Raw genomic sequence first — 21,143 nt, 5'->3', positions numbered from 1 at the left:
GAATTTCTTGAATCACCGTCCTCTGCCTACCCCCTTGCCTGAACTGGCGAGCTTAGCTAGCAAGTCAGCTCAGGTGTTCTGCTCTCTGGGCACATGCACTACTTCAAAGGAGGCAAAAGAACTCTTCAACTCCTGCACATATTCCAGATAGGCCGCCATTTGTGGATCTTTGGCCTGGAACTCGCCTGTTACTTGCCCTGTGACTAGCAGCGAGTCACTCTTAGCCATCAGCACCCTAGCTCCCATCTCCTTGGCCAGCAAAATCCCGGCGATCAGCGCTTCGTATTCTGCTTGATTGTTACTGCCTTTGAATGCAAATCTCAAAGATTGTTCGATCAGCACGCCGTTGGGTCCTTCCAAAATGACTCCAGCACCGCTACCCTGCTGGTTCGACGATCCATCCACCGAGAGTACCCAACGGAAATCGTCCCCTTCAACTCGCGTTGCCTCAGATGAGAGCTTGACCACGAAATCTGCAAAGATTTGCCCCTTGATCGGGCCTCGGGGCTCATATTTAATATTAAACTCTGACCACTCTACTGCCCACTTCACCATCCTTCCCGCAACGTCAGGTTTCTTCAGGACCTTCTGGATGGGCAGGTCAGTCATCACCAGTATTGTGAAACTATGGAAGTAGTGGCGCAACCTCCTCGCCGAAAATACCACAGCCAGTGCAGCCTTCTCCAGGGCCTGATATCTCGTTTCTGGGCCCTGCAACACCTTGCTCACAAAATAAATAGGCTTCTGAGCCTGATCTTGATCCTGGGCGAGCACCGCACTCACCGCCCTCTCAGTTACAGCAACATACAACCTGAGAGGGATTCCCACCAGCGGTTTGCATAGAACCGGCGGGCACACTTGTCTGGGTTGGCTTCTATTCCTCTTTCAGTCAAGAGGAAACCCAAAAACTTTCCAGCATCCACGCCGAAAATGCATTTCTCCGGATTGAGCTTTAATCTGAACTTGGCGATCGTCGTGAACAATTCTTCCAAGTCAGCAACGTGCTTGCTCTTTTCCGGCGAGGTCACGACCATGTCATCGACGTACGCTTGCACGTTCCTTCCCAGCATTGGTGCAAGTACTCGATCCATCTGCCTCTGGTATGTGGCCCCCGCGTTCTTCAGCCCAAACGGCATCACCTTATAGCAATAGCACGATCTCTCCGTCATGAAGGCTGTCTTCTCTTCATCCATGGGATGCATCTTGATCTGATTATATCCCGAGAAGGCATCCAGGAAGCTCAGCAACTTACACCCTGCAGCACTATCGACCAGGGCATCTATGCTTGGTAAAGGATACGAATCCTTTGGGCAAGCTTTGTTCAGGTCGGTGAAATCGACGCACATGCGCCATTTCCCGTTACTCTTCTTCACCAGTACGACATTTGCCAGCCATTCAGGGTACTGGACTTCCCTGATGTGGCCTGCAGCGAGGAGTTTCTGTGTTTCGTCCTTGATCGCCTGCCTCCTCTCCTCGTTGAACTTTCTTCTTCTTTGTCGCACTGGTCTCACCGAGTTGTCCATCGCCAGATGATGGCACAGGAAGTCGGGATCAATTCCGGGCATGTCCGAAGCGGACCATGCAAACGCATCCAGATGCCGCTCAATCACCTTGGCGATCTGGTCCTGGAGCTCAACCTCCAGAGATCTTCCCAGCTTGAAGATTTTTCCCCCGATCTCTTTCTCGAGCCACTGCTCGACAGGTTTTGGCCTGGATTCTCGGGCGATCACCGCCCTGGCGATTCCCTGTTCTCTCTCTTCCTCAGGGCGATTCCGTGCCTCTTCTTCCTCCAGGCCAACGTTCCCCTCCCCCAGCTCGGCGTCCACCATCTCCACGTCCCTTCCGACGGTCTCTTCCGCTACCGTCGATCTGGGCTTCACACCGGGAGGTGGGGTGGTCGTTACATAACTTACTGATCTCTTGTTTTTCAGGCTATTCTCATAGCACTTTTTCGCTTCTTTCTGATCAGACTTGATCGTGATCACCACCCCTTCCATAGACGGCAACTTTACCTTCATGTGCCGGGTCGACGGGATTGCGCCTATCCTGTTAAGCGTGGGCCTTCCCAACAGGATGTTGTAGGCTGAAGGAGCGTTCACGATGAGGTACTTGATTTTCTCCGTCCTCGAACCAACCTCATCTGTAAACGTGGTTCTCAGCTCAATATACCCCCTGACCTCCACCTGGTCACCAGCGAACCCATATAGGCACCCTCCATAGGGCCTTAGCTGGTCAAGGGGCAACTCCAGCTGCGTGAAAGTCGGCCAGAACATCACATCTGCCGAACTTCCTTGATCCACCAGAACTCTGTGGACCTTCCTTCCCGCCGTAACCAACGAAATGACTATGGGATCGTTGTCATGAGGCACAACGTCCCGAAGATCCTGCTTAGTGAACGTAATGTCCACTTCCGGCGAGTGATCTTCAAACATATCCACTGTCATCACCGATCGCGCGTACTTCTTCCTCTGCGATGCGGTGCATCCACCACCTGAGAAGCCTCCTGCAATGGTGTGGATTTCCCCGTGGATAGGCATCTCGTGTTGCTGGGCTTCTCCACCTGCCGGCTGGGAACTCGACGCTCCCCCCGTCCTCCTATCCAGCAGATAGTCGTTTAGGAACCCGCTCTTAACCAGATCATCGAGCTGATACCCTAAGGACAAACACGAGTCCAGAGTGTGGCCAAAGCCCTGGTGAAACTCGCACCAGGCGTCTGGCTTTGGTCCCAGCACCTTGTCGCCCACCTTCTCAGGCGCTTTCAACCTAGCAGATATATTGGGAATGGCGATCAGGTCCGCCAATCCCATAACAAACTTGTGCTTAGGCGGACGATTGTATTCCCGGCGTGCTGGCTGCTGGCGCCCCTGGCTCCTTCCCTTGTTCCTCCTATCGTAAGGATGGCGAGTCCTCTGGTCCTTCCTGGCCGCCGCCGCTGTTTCCAGCACCCTTTGCGGCTGGATTCTGGTCTGGGCGCGTGGCCTAGCGGGAGCCACGCTCCCTCTCTTCTCAGCGACCTCACTTTCGTCGGCGATGTGAGCCACCGCGAGTCGCCTGCCCTCAGCAAACGTGGCAGGGTGAGCCCTGATCAAGGCCTCGCAGAATGGTCCTGGCAGCACGCCCTTCTTGAATGCATAGACCAGCATTTCTTCATCTTTGGTCGGCGATCTGACCATCTGCGCTCCAAAGCGATTCAGGTAGTCTCTGAGGGACTCTCCCTGGTACTGCCTTATATCAAACAAATCATAAGACACCCTGGGCAGTGCCTTGTTCACGATGTATTGCTCGACGAAAACCTTCGAGAACTGCTGAAAGCTGGTTATGTGACCGTTAGGTAGGCTCACAAACCACTCCAACGCCGTTCCCTGGAGTGTGCTTACAAACATCTTGCAATACACGGCGTCTGACCCTCCCGACAGCATCATCTGCGTATGGAACGTGGTCAGATGGGCCTCTGGATCCTCCACGCCGGTAAAGACAGCCTTAACCGGAACCACTCTCGTAGGAATAGGCGTGTCAGTAATCGCCTGAACAAAAGGCATAGGGAAAACACGAGGTGGCGATGACGGCGCCACCTCCTCAGCAGAAGAACGCCCTTGCTGCTCCTGAAGAGCTTGTCGCAGCTCCTCAGTCACCTTGCTGAGCTCCTCATTCCTGGCGCGAGAGGCGACCAGGTCCTCATGCATTCTCGCCTGCTCTATGCATGAGGCTTCCACAGTTGCCTGCAACGAACGCATCATCTCTGCCATCTGCGCCATGGTCATGGCAGCGGCGCCTTGGGCAGCAACGGGCGCAACTGGACTTGAGCGATTGCTTCTCATTTTTCTCATGAAACTCAGCGAATCACAGAATGCAGCGAGCGACACTTCAACCACGATCGATTCAGCGATCAACCGGAGAAAACTGTGCGAAACTGCGCAAGAAAACTCAAGAACAACTTCGCCAGAAACCACCGCTTCCCCACGGACAACCAGACGAGCGAAAGGACTCAAACTCCACCGAACAAATTACGCGTAAACAGCAGGAAAACCTCACTTCACCGATCGAAAACCCAGACGAGCGGTGTAAAACGCGAATTCACCGAACAAATCTCAAGCAAACAGCGAGCGATGGTTGCACCAGCACACAACCACGCGGAAAACTTCGAAAACCTCCAAGAACTCACGTTGTGGATGGGAGCAAGTTTTACACGGCCCCACGGTGGGCGCCTGATGATCCTGCCTGTTGACCGGAACGCTGGAAACTGCCTCGTCAAAGGATCGACGTGCGCACCGCTTCGAACCTCTGTTCCTCTTCGAGATCCACCTCAAGAACCTGCAAAGAAACAGAGCGGCGCCGCTGCGGCCGATCGCACTCCAACGCCCAAGTCAGTGACCGAATCACCAAATACAAAGAGAACAAGAACCGTGCAAATTCTCTCTCACAGTAAGCTCTAGAACTCGCAAGCGTAAAGAGTATAATCTGAACGTGCGTACCTCAGAAAGTTCGTTAAGAACTCTTATATACCTGGTTGCTTTCTCTCTCCTAGCAGTTACAGACTTGGACACGTGGCTCGCATCCAACTGTACACGTGCCATCATCCGGAGGCTCCTTGACTTGGGCGCTGCTTCTGACTCTCTCTTTGGCTAAGTTACTTATGCATGGTGCTGCCCAGTGCATAGCTAACTTGGGAGTGCGATCTCTACTGGAACTGGCGAGTTAGGGGGCCTTCATACACCTTCCCTGTGGTCTCGCCGGCCGCCTTCATAATCTGCACCACCTTCATCTCTGGCGATGTGCTTGCTCTGGCGATCTCCAATCACTAGGTCGCCTGAGTCTACATCTGGCGACTTCATCTTTAACCTGGTGATCGCCGATTCTGGTATGCTGGAAATCGGAACACGCCAATTTAATAACTGGCGACTACACGAGCCCCCCGACTTCCTTCCCTTCTGCCAACCTGGCGCCTTGTCAACACGCCTATACTGTAGCTTGATGCCACGTCATCACTTCCGACTACCAGGGCGGTACAATAAACATGTCGGTGATATAAATTAGAAGAAGAGAAGTAAAAATCTTAGATGGCAAAATCTACATATACCACACTGAACGCTAAAAGAAAAAGTAGAAACTAACCGATTCAGAAAGAAGCTTCAACCCTCTTTATCATAAGTTTATCCCCTCAGTCAAGAAGTTTTGTCCTAATCCAGAAAATATATAAGAAAAAACAACTAACATAAAAATGTAGAAACTAACATAGGTGTTGAATTTGAGTAACCAGAAATCATATACCTTTGGTACTTCCTTCATTTGATTTTAAGATCAATATCCTCACTCTTGAAAAAACATATATTTTCATCTTTTTTTTCTTCATCTTTGCTGTTGTTTCTGCCCATATGATACTTGGTTGAGAACTCTATGGCTATCCTTTATATATAATGAAACATTTGAGATGCATACCTCAAATACACTACAAGAAAATCATGAAATAGAAATCAATTTTAAAGACCAAAATTAATTAGTTGTTATAGTGACTAAATTAAAGACCATTTTAGAGACTAAAAAATTTTAGTTTCTAAATTAGTTTCTATTATTATTAAATGATTTCTAAATTGGTGTCTAATTAGCAACCAAAGTTTTTACTACCAAATTTAGAATCTAAATAATTGGTAGTAAAAACCTTGGTTGCTAATTAGACACCAATTTAAAAATCATTTAACAATAATAGAAACACTACAAGAAAAAAAGGTTTTAGTGGAGGTTATTTAGCGGAAATTAACATAACCTTAGGAATTGATTTAATTAATGGAGGTTTTTTTCTAAAACTTCAACAAAATAACGGAGGTTTTTTAACCTTATTTAAATTCCAAAGGTTTATTATAAAACCTTGGCAAAATGACGGAGGTTTTTTTAACCTTCATTAACTCTGCAAAATAACTGAGGTTTTTTTAACCTTCATTAATTTCCATAGGTTTATTTCAAAACCTCTGCAAAATAACGGAGGTTTTTTAACCTTAGTTAATTTTCAAAGGTTTACTTTAAAACCTCTGCAAAATAGTTGAGGCTTTTTAACCTTTGTTAAGTTTCATTAATTTATTCCAAAATCTCATCAAAATAATGGAATTTTTTTAATTTTCACTAAGTTTGAAATGTTTATTGTAAAACATCAATAAAATATTTTAAATTTTCTCAAATTTCAATAAATAAATATAATTAATTTTTTTTTAAAATAATTTAAAAAATAATTTTAATATATTTGATAACTAAATTCTTAAAGTTTTTGAAAATGTAAGTTTAAACATACAATTTTTTTTAAAAATATTCTTAATTTTAAATATTTATTTAATTAAAATTAATTAATTTTTATTTATTTTATATAAATATTTTTAATAAAAAAATAAAAATTATCTTTTTTTTTACTTTTCCAAAGAAGTATTTTCAAACCTCAGGAAAATACTCACACTTTTTCCAACTTTTGACTAAAAAGCTCATTCTCCTCTTCCACGGTACTTCTCATCCTCTACCATAGAGCTTCTCCTCCACCGGACCTGTTTCTCATCCACGACGGACCTGTTTCTCCTCCTCCACCAGATCTGCTTCTGCTGCTCCACCACGAACCTGCTTTTGCTGCTTCACCACGGTAATTTGTTTCTTCTGTTGGGTTTAATAGTGCCAAAGTTCAAGAGGGGGGGTGAATTGACCTTTTAAAACTTTCTCGCAGAAACAGTGTTTAACACAGTTTTACAGAAAATAAATCGATTTATGTAAAAATGAACAAATTTATTTCAGCACTGTTTTTGTTTGAAAAGCTTTTACTTCAGCAAGGTTAATCACAAGATTATGCAGTGAGAATTTCCAGCAGCACACACACAAATATCAGATTTGAAAAACAGTGAAACACAAAACAGCAAGCTTCAATTTCAAGCAAGTGATTAAGGTTTAATTGATAGCATGCTAATTAATTGAGTGACCTTTGCAAACAAGCTGTTCCAGTGGCTTTTAACAGACTATGAGTGTTCTTCTTGATGTCAAGCAATTTTCCAGAAATTAAGAACAATGAATCACAGAACAGCAAGCTTCAACTTTAAGCAATTTGTTTAAGGTTCAATTAATAGCATTGACAGTTTCTTGAGCAGCCTATCACAGTCAATCTGTTCCAATGGTTTTTAGCAGATTATATATGTTCTTATCAGATTCAAACACCTTTTTAAGAAATCAAGAACAGTATGCACAGTGCCCAGAAAGAACAGATTTATTTTCAATTGAACAAATTTATTTCTTTGTTGTTTTATCAATTATGCAGAAACGAAATTGCAGAGAGAGAGAGAGAATGAACACAAGCAATTATACTGGTTCACTCAACTGAGCTACATCCAGTCTTCACCAACAACAGGTGGAAATCACTAACACACAGTACAACCAAGTACAATTCCCACTGTTCTTGAAACCTACAAGAACTTAGGTACTCTTGCTGAAAAAAACCTATTTCAGCATACACACACACCCACTCTTCAAGAACACCTATCAAGAAGAGTGTTCAACCAAACTATTACAAGATAGAGATGTGAAACGACTACACCTAATTAAGGATACACAGATCTGCCTTAAACCAGTAGGCAAGATTGCTAGAACAGTAGCTGCACCTCACACCAAGCTTTTGAACCAAACCAAGAACAAGCACTTTGTGATTTTCGAAATCTTTGAAGAACAAATGCTAATCCTTTGTAAACACTTAACTCTCTGCTGTCAAAACTTGTTTTTGCAAATGTATGAATTGTTATTAATCTCAGAAACAAGTTTGCATTTTATAGAAAGCCAACTTATAACAGATTTTTGAAAAACAGTTAAAGCTGTTATAAAATGAACAGATTGAAAATAAAATGAACAGATTTATTTTCAAAAGCAGTTAGAGAATTTGTTAAGTGAGGAGACTTAGTCAACCATTCTGGGGCTGAGATAAAACTGAAAAACGTTTAAGCTTGACATGGCACCAGAGGCAAAAAGGATCTATTCATTTACAGATGAACAGATTTATTTTTCAAAATGAAAACAGAGAAAGTTTAACTATTTAAAACTCAGTCGTTTTGAAAAGAAGAAGACTTAGTCAAAATACCTGATGCACAAAATCTAATTTTTACAAGACTTAGCCAAGGCATCAGTGAAAAAATGAATCTGTTTATTTAGAAAAGAACAGATTTATTTTTATGCAGTAAACGTGTTTTTGTGTAAAACATGTGAAAAACAGTTTAAGAAAACTTATGCTTGTTCTTATCACATGGCCAGTGGTTATGAGGTGAGTTACTAAGCAAAAAGCCCACTCTTAGACAACCTCTAAGCACTAGCTAAGACACACTTAAAGCAAAGCAAAATACAAGTGAAATGTACATATAAGACTTCATCAAACACTACATATAGGTCTTCATCAAACACAATCTTGAAGGGGCAGCAACCATCTTCAACAGCTTCTTCCTCTTCTCAGTACATATTCTCTCTCTCACGCCCCTATACGCTCCACCATTGTTCTCTCCGGCGAACGCAACACCACCGTCATCACCATCGATTTTTCTCTTTTTTTCATTATCCTTTCTCTGTTTCCATTGTCGATTTCTTTAGTTGGCATTGATTTTCTGAGTTGCTTATTTGAATCAGTAGTTGAAGCATAATCCCTAACGCTTGACTGAAATAAAAATGTTGAGGATTTTGTTAAATCTGGGGTCTAGTAACTTCGGAATAGATTGGAGGTTCTGGTGGCTTGAAAGAGGGGAGTGCAGGGTCAAAGGTGAGTTAAGTTTATGTTAGCATGGAGCTGGTTTATGGTACTTGGAATAAGAGAGGCCTGGAGATGTTAGAATCTGAGTCCAAATAGTACATGTGTAAGAAAGGGTCTGCTTGCTGCTCATGACGCTATGGTGGCTTGAGTCCAAAAGCTGTTAGATTTCTAGTAACTTTATACTGCAGGTTCAAGTCCTTTAGAGCAGCATTTATATAGGAAGTAATTCTAACCAATTGATCATAGGCTACAGTAAAGGATGGTTTATTGTGGAGGCCCGGGAGCTTTGAAAAGCTTATAGCCAGTACGGTTATTAGCTTTATAATCTGTTTGGTTTTAGCTGTTGATTAGGCAGTCCTGTAGGCTCCTTTTGATGGTCTTTGTTTGATCTATGGTTAGCTATGTGTACAAGGGTTGCTATAGGTTCATAGTTAAATCTGCTCCAGCTCAAAAAAAAAAAAAAAAAAGGATCCCAACCATTTGTTTTCATTTCTCCGTTTCTGATCCAGTTTGTCCAGTCATTATGTTTTCACATTTGTTTTCAATTCTGCACTATTTTCTTATTCTGCACTATGTTTTTAAATAAACATCATAAGTATATGATGGTGGTCCTGAAATTTAGAAAAATCGAGACCTTTGCTCATACAAGAAGCTTGTCTAATTCCTATTAAAAGCCAAACCACCCCATATGTGTTCCTAGTTCATTTGTCATCTCATTTGGATTAGGACACTGATGGATAATTAGGCTCTATCATAAATCAAATTTAAAATTAATAGGGTAAGGTCCATCTTAATGGTTTCTACTAAAAGTTTTTTCTTACGATTTCATCTACCTTTTAGTAAGTGAACTTAAGTTGAAACCTATGATTGAAGACCAGGCCCGTAACGTTGTACCACATAGCATTGCACCAGACAAGAGTGAACTAACTATCCATCAATAAGTTTTGGATAGCCTTTATTAATGGCTTGGCAACCTCTAGTAGGTTGCTTGGGCATATCTATGCTTGCGGTCCATGGATAGTTAGTTCACCTTAAGTGTAGCATATATAATTATACAAATATATAAAATTATATAAAATTATAAATTATACAAACTGACATAAATTCATTCTTATACAAATAAGACAAGTAATAGTTTAAGATTTGTCTACATATTCAAATAACTACGAGTATAAGTAATTTACCTCTGGGAATTCCAGGAACTGTGAGGGTTCATAGCATGATTGTTGTGAGCAAACACTGGAGATATTTGGTTAGTCATGAAATGGCTATTTGGTGCCTCATTCCCTACTGCTAGAGTCTCCACCTGCTTATGAGTTATCATAGACAACAATAATGATATCAACTTGGTATATAAAAGATAGTTCATGTAGACCATCTACATTACAGTATTGAAACAAGTTTTTAAAGAAGCTTAAACTCACAGAGTTTTGCTGAAAACAGCCTGGATACTGGGATGACTGCTGCTGATTGTTTGTGTTTTGCTGGTTGTGCTGACCAAGATCATGTATCCTACAACACAACAATGTAGAAAAATGATACAGCATAAGTTGTTAAGAAGGAGAATATATAATGACTGCACAATCAGTAATATAGATGGATAGGAAGACATACAGAGGAAAATTATTGTTCTGAGTTAGAGGAAATTGATTGTATTAATTCACTGGAGTCATAGTTGGGCCTTGAACGGATGAACCTGCTCCTTCAGAGTTCAATCCCACCTAATCAAATCAAATGTTAACAATTGAACTGACATTACTCATTGCTTGCAACTATTAGTGTTTTTGTGGATAAACATATATTAACATTCTCTACTCAATTTGTCAAGTTTCATTCATGCTTAACATGATACTCTTTAATATAAAAAGTAAAAGAGAAAACAGATGAAAGAATTATAAAAACAAAACTGATTTTTCTTCTTCTTGGAAAACTCCATTTTTATCCCTAAAAAATCAATTTTGTTTTTTAGATTAAAAAAGTATGGTGTTAATAAATGACTAAATTGTTCCACTTCTGATAAACCAGTATGGTCATTTTCATTTTGTAGAAGTTAATGAGTGACCCTAAATCTCTAAAAGGATCAAAACAATGATTTATTTAATTCTTTCCCTTCATTCTATCTGCTACTCTTTTTCTTTGTTCATCCAAAAAGAACATCAGCATGTGACCTTACCTCATCTTCAACTGTTTCAACAATAATCTCTATGACTGTTTTAAGATCCCAAGATTTTTGCATCAATGATAGCCTTCATGTAAGATCTGATTTTATGTCTTGGCTTTCAGGTGCATCACACTTTTGCTACTGCCGGATTTGACGGTGCTTTTAATTTCTGGGAGAAGGACAGTAAACAGAGGATCAAGGTTCCAGCTTTGTTTAATACTCTATTCTTACTTGTCCTCTCATTCTGAAACTGTAATTGGATGAGTGAAAATTCATCTTTACTAATTTGATCAGAAACCTTATCACCGTTTTTAGATTGCTTACTGTTCCACTCCTTATATGCATTAAATAGAATGGTAGTGAGATAACTGTTATTTGGTTTGCATATCAAATAACTGTTATGTTGCTGGCTTAAGCGGTTACTTGGCTGTTAAATATTTGAGCTTCTTTAGAGACATTAAAATGCATTTCTTATGAGTTTTTTTTACTAGATTTGGATATTTGCACCACTTCTACTGGCCTAATTTCTTACTGTTCTCTCTCTAAATATGTAAGACTATGCTAGTGATCCAACATTAGGACTAGATAGGGTCTTGATGCTATATTAAAAATGGGCATCAGTCTTTCAATTTTCCGAGTCTTACAATTTGGCCAGATTAATGTGAGACTTTATAACAGACTTCCTCCTTGTGCCCAAGGATGCACTTGAGTGAGAAATTTCCACGAGTAAACATCTATGGGTGACCCAAGATAAGGACTACACATTAAAATATCATATTATAAATAGACTGAGCTAAACTTAATCTCAAAAGTTAGCTTGGGGGGATGATTACCCATGTCTCAGATTATTTTGTATCATATCCTAGCTCATGTGAGATATCTTAATATATACCAACTTATAGGAGAGAATTTTAATAAAAGTTATTTCAAGTAATTAGGAAAAATATTACTTTTGTAGAATAAAGCTAAATCAAAGGCAATGAATTTTGGACCTGCCCAAATAGTGGAATCTGTCCCTATGAAACACCAACTCCAGCATGGGACACCAGGACACGGCTAGTGTCCTAAATAGGACATACTAGTCTGTTTAAGGATAGATTAAGCTGCTCAAAGCGTATTCTTTTATACTATCTACCTTACCAGTTAGCATTTCTCGGATCTTCAAGGGAAGTTTGTTTAGGAACTTAGCTTTTCGATTCAAACATACATCCTATACATTTGATTGGGCTTGTTGTGACTAAGTTAGTCTATTGTTATTTCATCTTTACAAACTATATTATGGTTATCATATTCTCCTATAGAATGCATTTATTTCTAAAAGAGTGCAGTTAAAACAAAATTAGTTTGTAATATAGAAAATCTCTAGATTATACATTCTGAAATTAAAAAAAAAGAGTCAAGATAATATGAGGATAATTTTGGTAGTTTTTGGCAGTATGGGGTGTAGAAAGAAAATATAAAGGTGCAAGAAGAATTTGCCCACATTTTGGACCACTTATTTAAATGGATTGCTTAACAATCTCAGGAAGTAAGATGACATTCAATTAGCCAGCTTAATCTTGATTTACTGAACAAGTAGATTAAAATAATTCTTAGGAAATGTTTTTGTAAGATTGGACTTCAACTCTCCAAATTTTTTACACTCATAATGTCTTTATATCAGGCACCATTTCAGAAAAACAACATTGAAAATATTTGCTTAATATTTTTATATTTTTTTTAGGAAATCTTTAAGTTTTTTCAAAATATCTCTTACATAAAGGTAAAAATATATTCATTTGTTATTTAGATTTAGGAAATTTGGATTGAGATATTGTTCATATTTAATATTTTATTATATTAAATAAATCAAACTCCTCCATCATATATCTTTTATATTTTCAAACTATATTAAGTGATAAATAAAGAGACAGAGAAAGACCGATAAACCAAATTAAGTGAATAACGAAAGGAAACGAATTAGTACATCAACTAAATTTGCATGAATATAATATAATTGTAACATAAAAGATATTATTTGAAGTCATATATTATTCAGAAAACTACTGTAGATATTATTTGAAGTCATATGTTATTCAGAAAACTACTGTAGATATTATTTGAAGTCATATGTTATTTGAAGTCATATTATTTGAATTCATTATGAAAATAATGAATTCAATAGTTGTGGTCGAACTAACATTATAATTAAGTCATTTTTTATTTTGTTATCTTCTTAATGTATTTGAAAAGTATAGTGATTAATTACTCTATCTTATTCACTCTTGCTGCATTTCACTTTATACACTTATTTCACTTCTATTCTTTTACGCATTCTAATACTCTTGTTGACACACGTTTTTTTTAAAAACTTTCATGCTAGGTTTGCTTTATTTTTATCAAACAATTCCATTTAGATATGGATAAGTCTTGGATTAACATGCCTCGAAATACATGTCAGTACATGGATGGATTGAATAAATTTTTGGACTTTGCATTTGCTAATAAGAGCGTCGAGGGTAAGATAATTTGCCCATGTCCGAAATGCAATCTTAAAAAATGGCAAACTCGAGAAGCAACACATGAGCACTTGATTCTTCATCCTTTTCCAAAAGGTTATACATTCTGGCTTCTACATGGCGAGACAAGTTTTGTACAAAATACGACTGAAACACCTCCAGTTTTCCAATCAAATGAGCATAAAGTTTCTGGTAATGATCCCATACGTGTCATGGTTAATGACGCATTCGGAAATTTTTTCTATGATGATAACGTGGAGGATGATGAGGATATGCGTCCTAGATCAAGCGAAATGATGCCTGATGAAATTGCTGAGTATCTGAAGTTTATGCATGATGGGCAACAAAGTTTGTATGAAGGATGTGGCAAGTATTCTAAACTTTCTTTCTTGCTCAAATTGTACCACATCAAATGTCTATGTAGAATGACTGACAAGGCAATGTCTATGATATTGGAGTTGTTAGCAGATGCCTTTGATTATGCTAAAATTCCATGTTCCTTCTATGAAGCTAAGAAAATCATTAATAAGCTTGGCCTTCATTACACCAAAATTTATGCTTGCCCAAATGATTGCATGTTGTACTATGGAGAAGACAAAGACAAAGAAGTTTGTAAGAAATGTAATGAATCTAGATGGAAAAGAAGAAAGAAGAACAAGACTATTGATGGTACTATGAAAAAGCAAAAGAAAGTTCCTGCTAAAGTTTTAAGATATTTTCCATTGAAGCCACGCTTACAACGAATGTTTATGTCTTCTAAAATAGCCGAGCATATGCAATGGCATGCATCAGGAAGTACAAATGAAGGCATACTAAGGCATCCGAGGGATTCTGAAGCATGGAAGAACTTTGATCTAATGAATCCTCAATTTGCTTCAGATGCTCGAAATGTTAGACTTGGTTTGGCTGCTGATGGATTCAATCCATTCGGTGATTTGAGTACAAGTCATAGTACTTGGCCTATTGTACTCATACCCTACAATCTTCCTCCTTGGATGTGTATGAAGCAAAGTTCATTCATTCTTTCCATGATCATTCCCGGTAAAAGAGCACCAGGAAATGATATTGATGTATATTTAAGGCCATTAATTGAAGAATTAAAAGAGCTATGGAACAATGGACTTAAAACTTTTGATTCATATAGCAATGAAGTGTTTAATATGCATGCAGCTATATTGTGGACCATTAGTGATTTTCCTGGTCTTGGAACCTTATCTGGGTGGAATACACATACTGGGTTGGCTTGCCCTAGGTGTAATTTTGACACTTCTCCTAAGAAGATTCAGGGTAAATTTTGTTTCATGAATCATCGACGTTGGTTAAATGCAAGACACAAATTTAGATTAGCCCGCATTCATTTTGATGGAAGTGTGGAAAATAGAAATCCTCCTTTGACAATATCAGGAACAGATGTCTTAAGACAAGTTGAGAATGTCAATATCATATTTGGGAAAGAACCAGAAGTTGAGGAACTGGGGAAAAGACAACGTAGAGATCACCAAGCTATTGATGGCCCTCTACAATGGCGAAAAAAAAAGTATATTTTTTGAACTTCCTTATTGGGTAAACAATTTATTGCACCATAATAATTTATTGCACCATAATCTAGATGTTATGCACATTGAAAAAAATGTATGTGATAATGTGGTGTATACATTATTGAACCAAGGAAAAAAATCAAAAGATAACCTAAAGGCACGAAAGGACTTAAAAGATTGGGGTGTTAGACCTGATCTTTGGCCTGATGAAAATAATAAATATCTTCCTGCTATATATACATTGACAAAAGAAAATAAGCATACATTTCTGACAACACTAAAGAACATCACTGTTCCAGATGGCTACTCAAGTAACATTAGTAGATGTGTTGATGTCAAACAACGTAAGCTTGAAGGATTGAAAAGTCATGATTCACATGTTTTGATGGAGCAACTTCTACCTTTAGCAATGAGAAAGACACTCCCTAAGGAAGTGTGCTATGTTTTGATTAATTTGTGTTCATTTTTTAGAAACTTATGCAGTAAAGTTTTAAAAGTGGATGAACTTAACCAACTGCAAAATAGAGTTGTTCTCACATTATGTCACATGGAGATATTATTTCCTCCTGCATTTTTTACAGTCATGGTTCATTTGATTGTGCATTTGGTGGAAGATGCCAAGCTTGGAGGACCTGTCCAGTATAGATGGATGTATCCCATTGAGAGATATTTAGGAAAGTTGAAATCTTACGTGTGTAACAAGGCTCAATAGCAGAAGGCTACATGGCTGAAGAGTCTTTAACCTTTTGTTCAAGATATTTAAATGAAATTGAGACTGTATTTAATCGAATAAGGCGTGTTAATGATGAACCAGACACTATGTCATCTAGTGCAAGCACTTTGTTTCCACCTGTTGGAAAACCAATTGGGTCTTTTACTTACTTCTCTTTATCAGAAAAGGAAAAGTTACAAGCACATCGTCATATATTGACTAATTGTGCCCAAGTTGACTCTTTCCTTCAGTAAGTACTTTGACTTTATAACTTATTATGATTCATCTGCAATTGAACACTAACCATGTAATTATTATTTATTTAATTTAGAGAATTTAGAGACATTATACGAAGACAATTAAGAAGTCGTACACGGTCATCCTCTGTGATAGATAAGAGGGTTCATAGAGAATTTGCAGAATGGTTTTCTCGTTGTGTATGTATAATTTATATTGTTGACTTTTGATTATATTGAATATATAGAATTGTTTTGATCATATTTTCCTCTTTTTTAGATAAGAAATGAGTTGAATGGACCTCACTTAGATGATTTAAAGTTCTTAGCTATGAGGCCAATTGATTGTGCAAAACGTTACAATGCTTACAATGTAAATGGCTTCAAGTTCTGTACATTGGAGAGAGATGAAGGACTTAAAACACAAAACAGTGGGATATTTGGTACTTTTGGGACAAGGAGTTATGCAAGTAGCATCGACAATCAAATGCAATTTGGGGGTGTGCCTTATTATGGAAAATTGGTAGACATAATTGAGATAAACTATAATGGTCGATTTTCTGTTACTTTGTTCAAATGTATGTGGGCTAATACAACTACTTCTAGAGGGATTATAACAGATGATCTTGGATTTACACTAGTAAACTTTACACGTTTGATACACATTGGTGATAATGATAATGATGAACCATACATCCAAGCTAAAGAAGCACAAATGGTTTATTATGTAGTGGATGAATTAGCTAAAGATTGGAGCATTCCTGTGCATCTAAAGCCACGAGACTTATATGACATGGGAGAAGATAATGATGTCACTTTTCATGAATGTGAAGCATTTGTACAAAACAATTTTGAAACTTTATTTGTCAATGGAGAAGGGAGTATATCGTTAACAAGTTCCTATTTTTAATTGAACACTTGTACATTATTTTTGTTTAAATTATCATCCTTATTACTTATACATTATTGTTTATACATGCATTATATTATGATTTATTGAATTTCTATTTTGACTTGTATTAATGTTATTATTTCAAGAATACCTGAAGATGAAGAAAATGTCCATCAAGAAGACTAGAGCAACAGAACATGATGCTCTCAATAACACTTTTGACCAACTTGCAGCCCTTAATAACTCAAGTAAGTTCATACACAACTTCCATTTAGTGAGATGTTTGTACTTATATTTTAATTTGGCATTCTCTTTAAAAATATATTATTTTTCACATGTATTCATTTAATTATTATGCAGCACCTCATGTGAATTCTCATCCTATAGAGAATAATAATAAGAAGCCTCCTCCCCCACATGCACCTCATAGGTTGATTTCTACTACTAAGAACAATTATGCACCTGAATTTCAATTTGATAATACAAATGAATCTGTCCATGAATCTACATCTGAACCTACACCAAGGTTACAATCTGATGAAGAAAGGGAAGAAAATGTGGGTATTGAGATGCAAACTGAACAATCAAAGCATGTATCACGTAAAAGATCATGGCTTGTTGATGTCATTGGTAAGCTTGAATCAATACATTGCAAACTCACATTGTATTTGTTTTTTATGTTCGTCCTCTTAAACTAACAATAATTTTGACAGATAGTGAAGGCAAAAAGGTTAGGAAACAATTAACAGCAAATGATGTCTGGTTTTTATCTGTTGGTGAGAGGATTCTTGTTAACTGGAATAACGAGAACCAACCAGTTGATGACAGTGGAGCATTGTTGAATAGGTTTTTAGGTCATGTTGCAAGAAATGTTAATGCATTTCCTATTAGCTATCAAAGTTGGAGGAAGATTCCCAAAGATTACAAAGAAGATATACTTAAGGAAACCATTCAAGTAATTATTTTTGGATTTTTCTGTGTTTTAATTGATATTATATTGAAATTATCTTAAATTTACTTGTGTAATAATTTTGAAGGCTAAGTTTGAAGTTGAATCTGATGCTCATGTAAGATATATCTTCAAATCACTTAACACAAAGTGGACTGAGTACAGGCAATAACTATGGCAACAAAGAAATGATGGAACACACAATAGAGATGAAATTATTGCAATGTGTCCAGAAGTAATGAATAAAGACCATTGTGTTTCTTTTGTTGACTACCGTTTAAATTCAAGGACAAAGGTAATAAAAACTACTTTATTCTTTAAAGTGTTGATTTATTTATATTTAGTTCTTTTACTACATGTATGCTTAGGAAATTGCCAAAAAGAACAAGGATAATAGAAAGAAGCAAACAGTTCCTCATACTGGTGGATCCAAGAGCATTGCACGGAAGAAAGATGAGATGGTAACTTGATTCTCCTATAATTTTTATTATATCGTATATCATGATTCATATACTTTTATTACATTTTATAGGAGAAAGAGCTAGGTCGCAAAGTTAGTAGGGGAGAAGTATGGGTAGCAACACATAAACATGCTAACGGAGAATTTGTGAATGATGGGGCAAGAGAGATTGGGGTAAGTATCATTTTTGTAAAGATGAAAACTCAACCAAATTGGATGTGAGCTTCATTTATAACTTTTTTCATTATTTGTAGGAAAAGATTCAAGCATATGAGTCAAATACATCTTCCCTCTCACATGATATATCAATTGATGATTCACTAGCTCATGCCTTTGGAAGTGAAGAACATTGTGGTCGTGTTCGAGGGATGAGATTGGGACCTTGCCCTTCTTATGTGTTTGGATATACTAGAAATTCTCGCACTGGGATATCTTCAACTACTTATAGAGAATTGGAGAATTAGGTTTTTGAACATGCATTTTCTTATGTAGCAATTTTTTAATGTGTATGGTTTTCTCACTCTTTTTCATGATAAATTGTGTTTTAATATAGGTTATTGCATTAAAGTCACAATTGGATGAACAAAATAAAAGATATGAAGAACGTGAAAAAAGATATGAAGAACATGAAAAAAGATTTGAGATAATGATGAATTTTTTCTTTCAAAGCTATCAAGGTCAATTGCCTCCTGAGTTGACTATGTTCAATCGTTCATCGGTAATGTTTAAAAAATTTAAATAACTTGTTTTATTTTTCAGATTTACATTTCTAATTGTGATATATGTTTATATTGTACGTGTCTGATCAAGGAAGTGTGCCAAAAAATTAGGAAGGCAAAACCAAAACCATAATAATAATGCACCAAACACACTCATTCAACAAATAAAGAATTCATGTGGGATTAGAACGTGATCAAAACCGATCCTGCAGTCATATACTGGTTTTCTCTTGTTCATTAATGAGTTTAAACTGGTATTAATGAGTTTACATTTTGTGGAAAAAATGAAAATTTTGCTGGATTACTTCTTATTTTGCTTTAACTTGTTTTTTTTAATTGGTGTCTTGATCCGTTGATGTGTTTGATGTTGATTTATAGTCTTTTTTAGTTTTTTTTGTTGGATTTGAAAGCTTGGTGGTAGTGTTATGTTTAGGTGTTTTCGTTGTTTTTATGTTGGCTGATTCTGGCAAGGTTGAATATTTCTTTTGGTAGTGTTGTGTTTAGGTGTTTTCCTTGTTTTTGTGTTGGCTAGTTTTGACAAGGTTGTTGGATCTTTCTTTTGAGTAGTGTATGAAAATGATTAAGAATGGATGAAAAACTAGTTTGTGTTTCCCGTCATCCTCACCATGTGTTTCACTTCGTTAACCATGTGTTTCATATTCACTCCACAAATCACGTGAACTTCATATTCACTCCACAAATCATGTCCAATTTCATATTCACTCCACAAATTTCAAATAATAATGAAAATTTTCATTTTTGTTAAATAGTAATAAGAAGAATATTGAATATGGATTTTCTCATAAACCTTATATTTTACGGAGTTTTTGAAACCCATGGTATTTTACGGAGGTTTTGAAACCCATGGTATTTTACGGAGGTTCTAAAACCTGTGGTATTTTACGGAGGTTTTGAAACCTGTGGTATTTTACGGAGGTTTTGAAACCCATGGTATTTTACGGAGGTTCTTAAACCCATGGTATTTAACAAGAGTTTTGAAAGGCTTTTCCTGAGGTTTAAAAAAACCCTGGGGAACACATTCCCTATAGATGGTTTAGCGGGGGAAACTACAACCTTGGGTAAATGACTTAATGAAGGTTTTAACCCTAGATAATGTAAAAATAAACCCTCGTTAAAACCATTTTTTCTTGTAGTGAAACTAATTTAGAAACCAAATTTTTTTTAGTCTCTAAAATGATTTTTAATTTAGTCAGTATAGTAACTAATTATTTTTAGTCTCTAAAAATTGGCTTCTATTTCATGATTTTCTTGTAGTGATAAAAGTTATTGTAATTAATTAAATATTTTAGTAATTATTATCATTTCAGTTTCGTTGAGAATTCTATGAATATCCGTTGTATTGTATTTATTATTAAGCATCACTTATTATTTTTAATAAATTAACATATATTCATGTTACTTTTTAATGGTTGACTACTGATATAAACAAACACGGAATTAATATTATACACACTTTATTACTATAAAACTAATATAAACATTAAATAATATGTATTTATTAACTATAATATGTAACAATTAATATTTTTATGTTTGCAATACAGATATTTATTATTTATTTAATACATGTATTTATCATAAATATAATAATATTAATCACTATATTAATTAAAAACAAATATATAATTAGATGTATTAAATAATATATTCAATTAATATTGAATACTAAGTTTATCCTCTATGATATCCCATTAATACTTTCATTACTAATAATCCATAAGATAAATAAACATATATATTATATATATAATATTTACATTTTATTTTTAAGTCTTTTTAAAATAAATTCATTACAAGAAAAAAATAGTTTTAACGAAAGTTTATTTTTACATTATTCAGGGTTAAAACTTTTATTAAGTCATTTACTTAGGGTTGCAGTTTCCCCCACTAAACCATCTCTGAGGAACGTGATCCTTGGGGTATTTTTAAACCTCAGGAAAAGCCTTTCAGAACCCCTGTTGAATACCATGGGTTTAAGAACCTCCGTAAAATACCATGGGTTTCAAAACCTCCGTAAAATACCATGGGTTTCAAAACCTTCATTAAATACCATGGGTTTAAAAACCTCTGTAAAATACCATGAGTTTCAAAATTTTCGTAAAATGACTTGCCGTTTGAAATAACCTTGAATCCCATTTTCCGCCATCTCTAACGATCCTCTTGACTTCTCTCTTCCACCGTAGACACACTGCTCTCTAGCACAAGCTCAAT

The 21,143-nt window shown here is 37.0% G+C and overlaps 1 protein-coding gene across 1 annotated transcript; it reads left to right on the top strand.

Moving 5' to 3' along the window:
* Positions 1-13,305: 13,305 nt before the first annotated feature.
* LOC137838667 (uncharacterized) lies at positions 13,306-15,655 on the top strand. The gene is made up of 2 exons (XM_068647900.1): positions 13,306-14,942; positions 15,415-15,655. Exons 1-2 carry the CDS (start codon positions 13,306-13,308, stop codon positions 15,653-15,655), a joined length of 1,878 nt encoding a protein of 625 aa, XP_068504001.1.
* Positions 15,656-21,143: the final 5,488 nt, after the last annotated feature.

Source organism: Phaseolus vulgaris, chromosome 4, assembly GCF_000499845.2.
Source record: "Phaseolus vulgaris cultivar G19833 chromosome 4, P. vulgaris v2.0, whole genome shotgun sequence".
NCBI classification, from domain to species: domain Eukaryota; kingdom Viridiplantae; phylum Streptophyta; class Magnoliopsida; order Fabales; family Fabaceae; genus Phaseolus; species Phaseolus vulgaris.
This window is presented reverse-complemented; position numbering and strand designations above follow the sequence as displayed.

Coding starts and splice junctions, on each gene's coding strand:
- LOC137838667 (XM_068647900.1), top strand. CDS start 13,306: ATGGATAAGTCTTGGATTAACATGCCTCGAAATACATGTCAGTACATG. Junction 14,943..15,414: donor CTACAATGGCGAAAAAAAAA/GTATATTTTTTG, acceptor TTCATTTTTTAG/AAACTTATGCAGTAAAGTTT.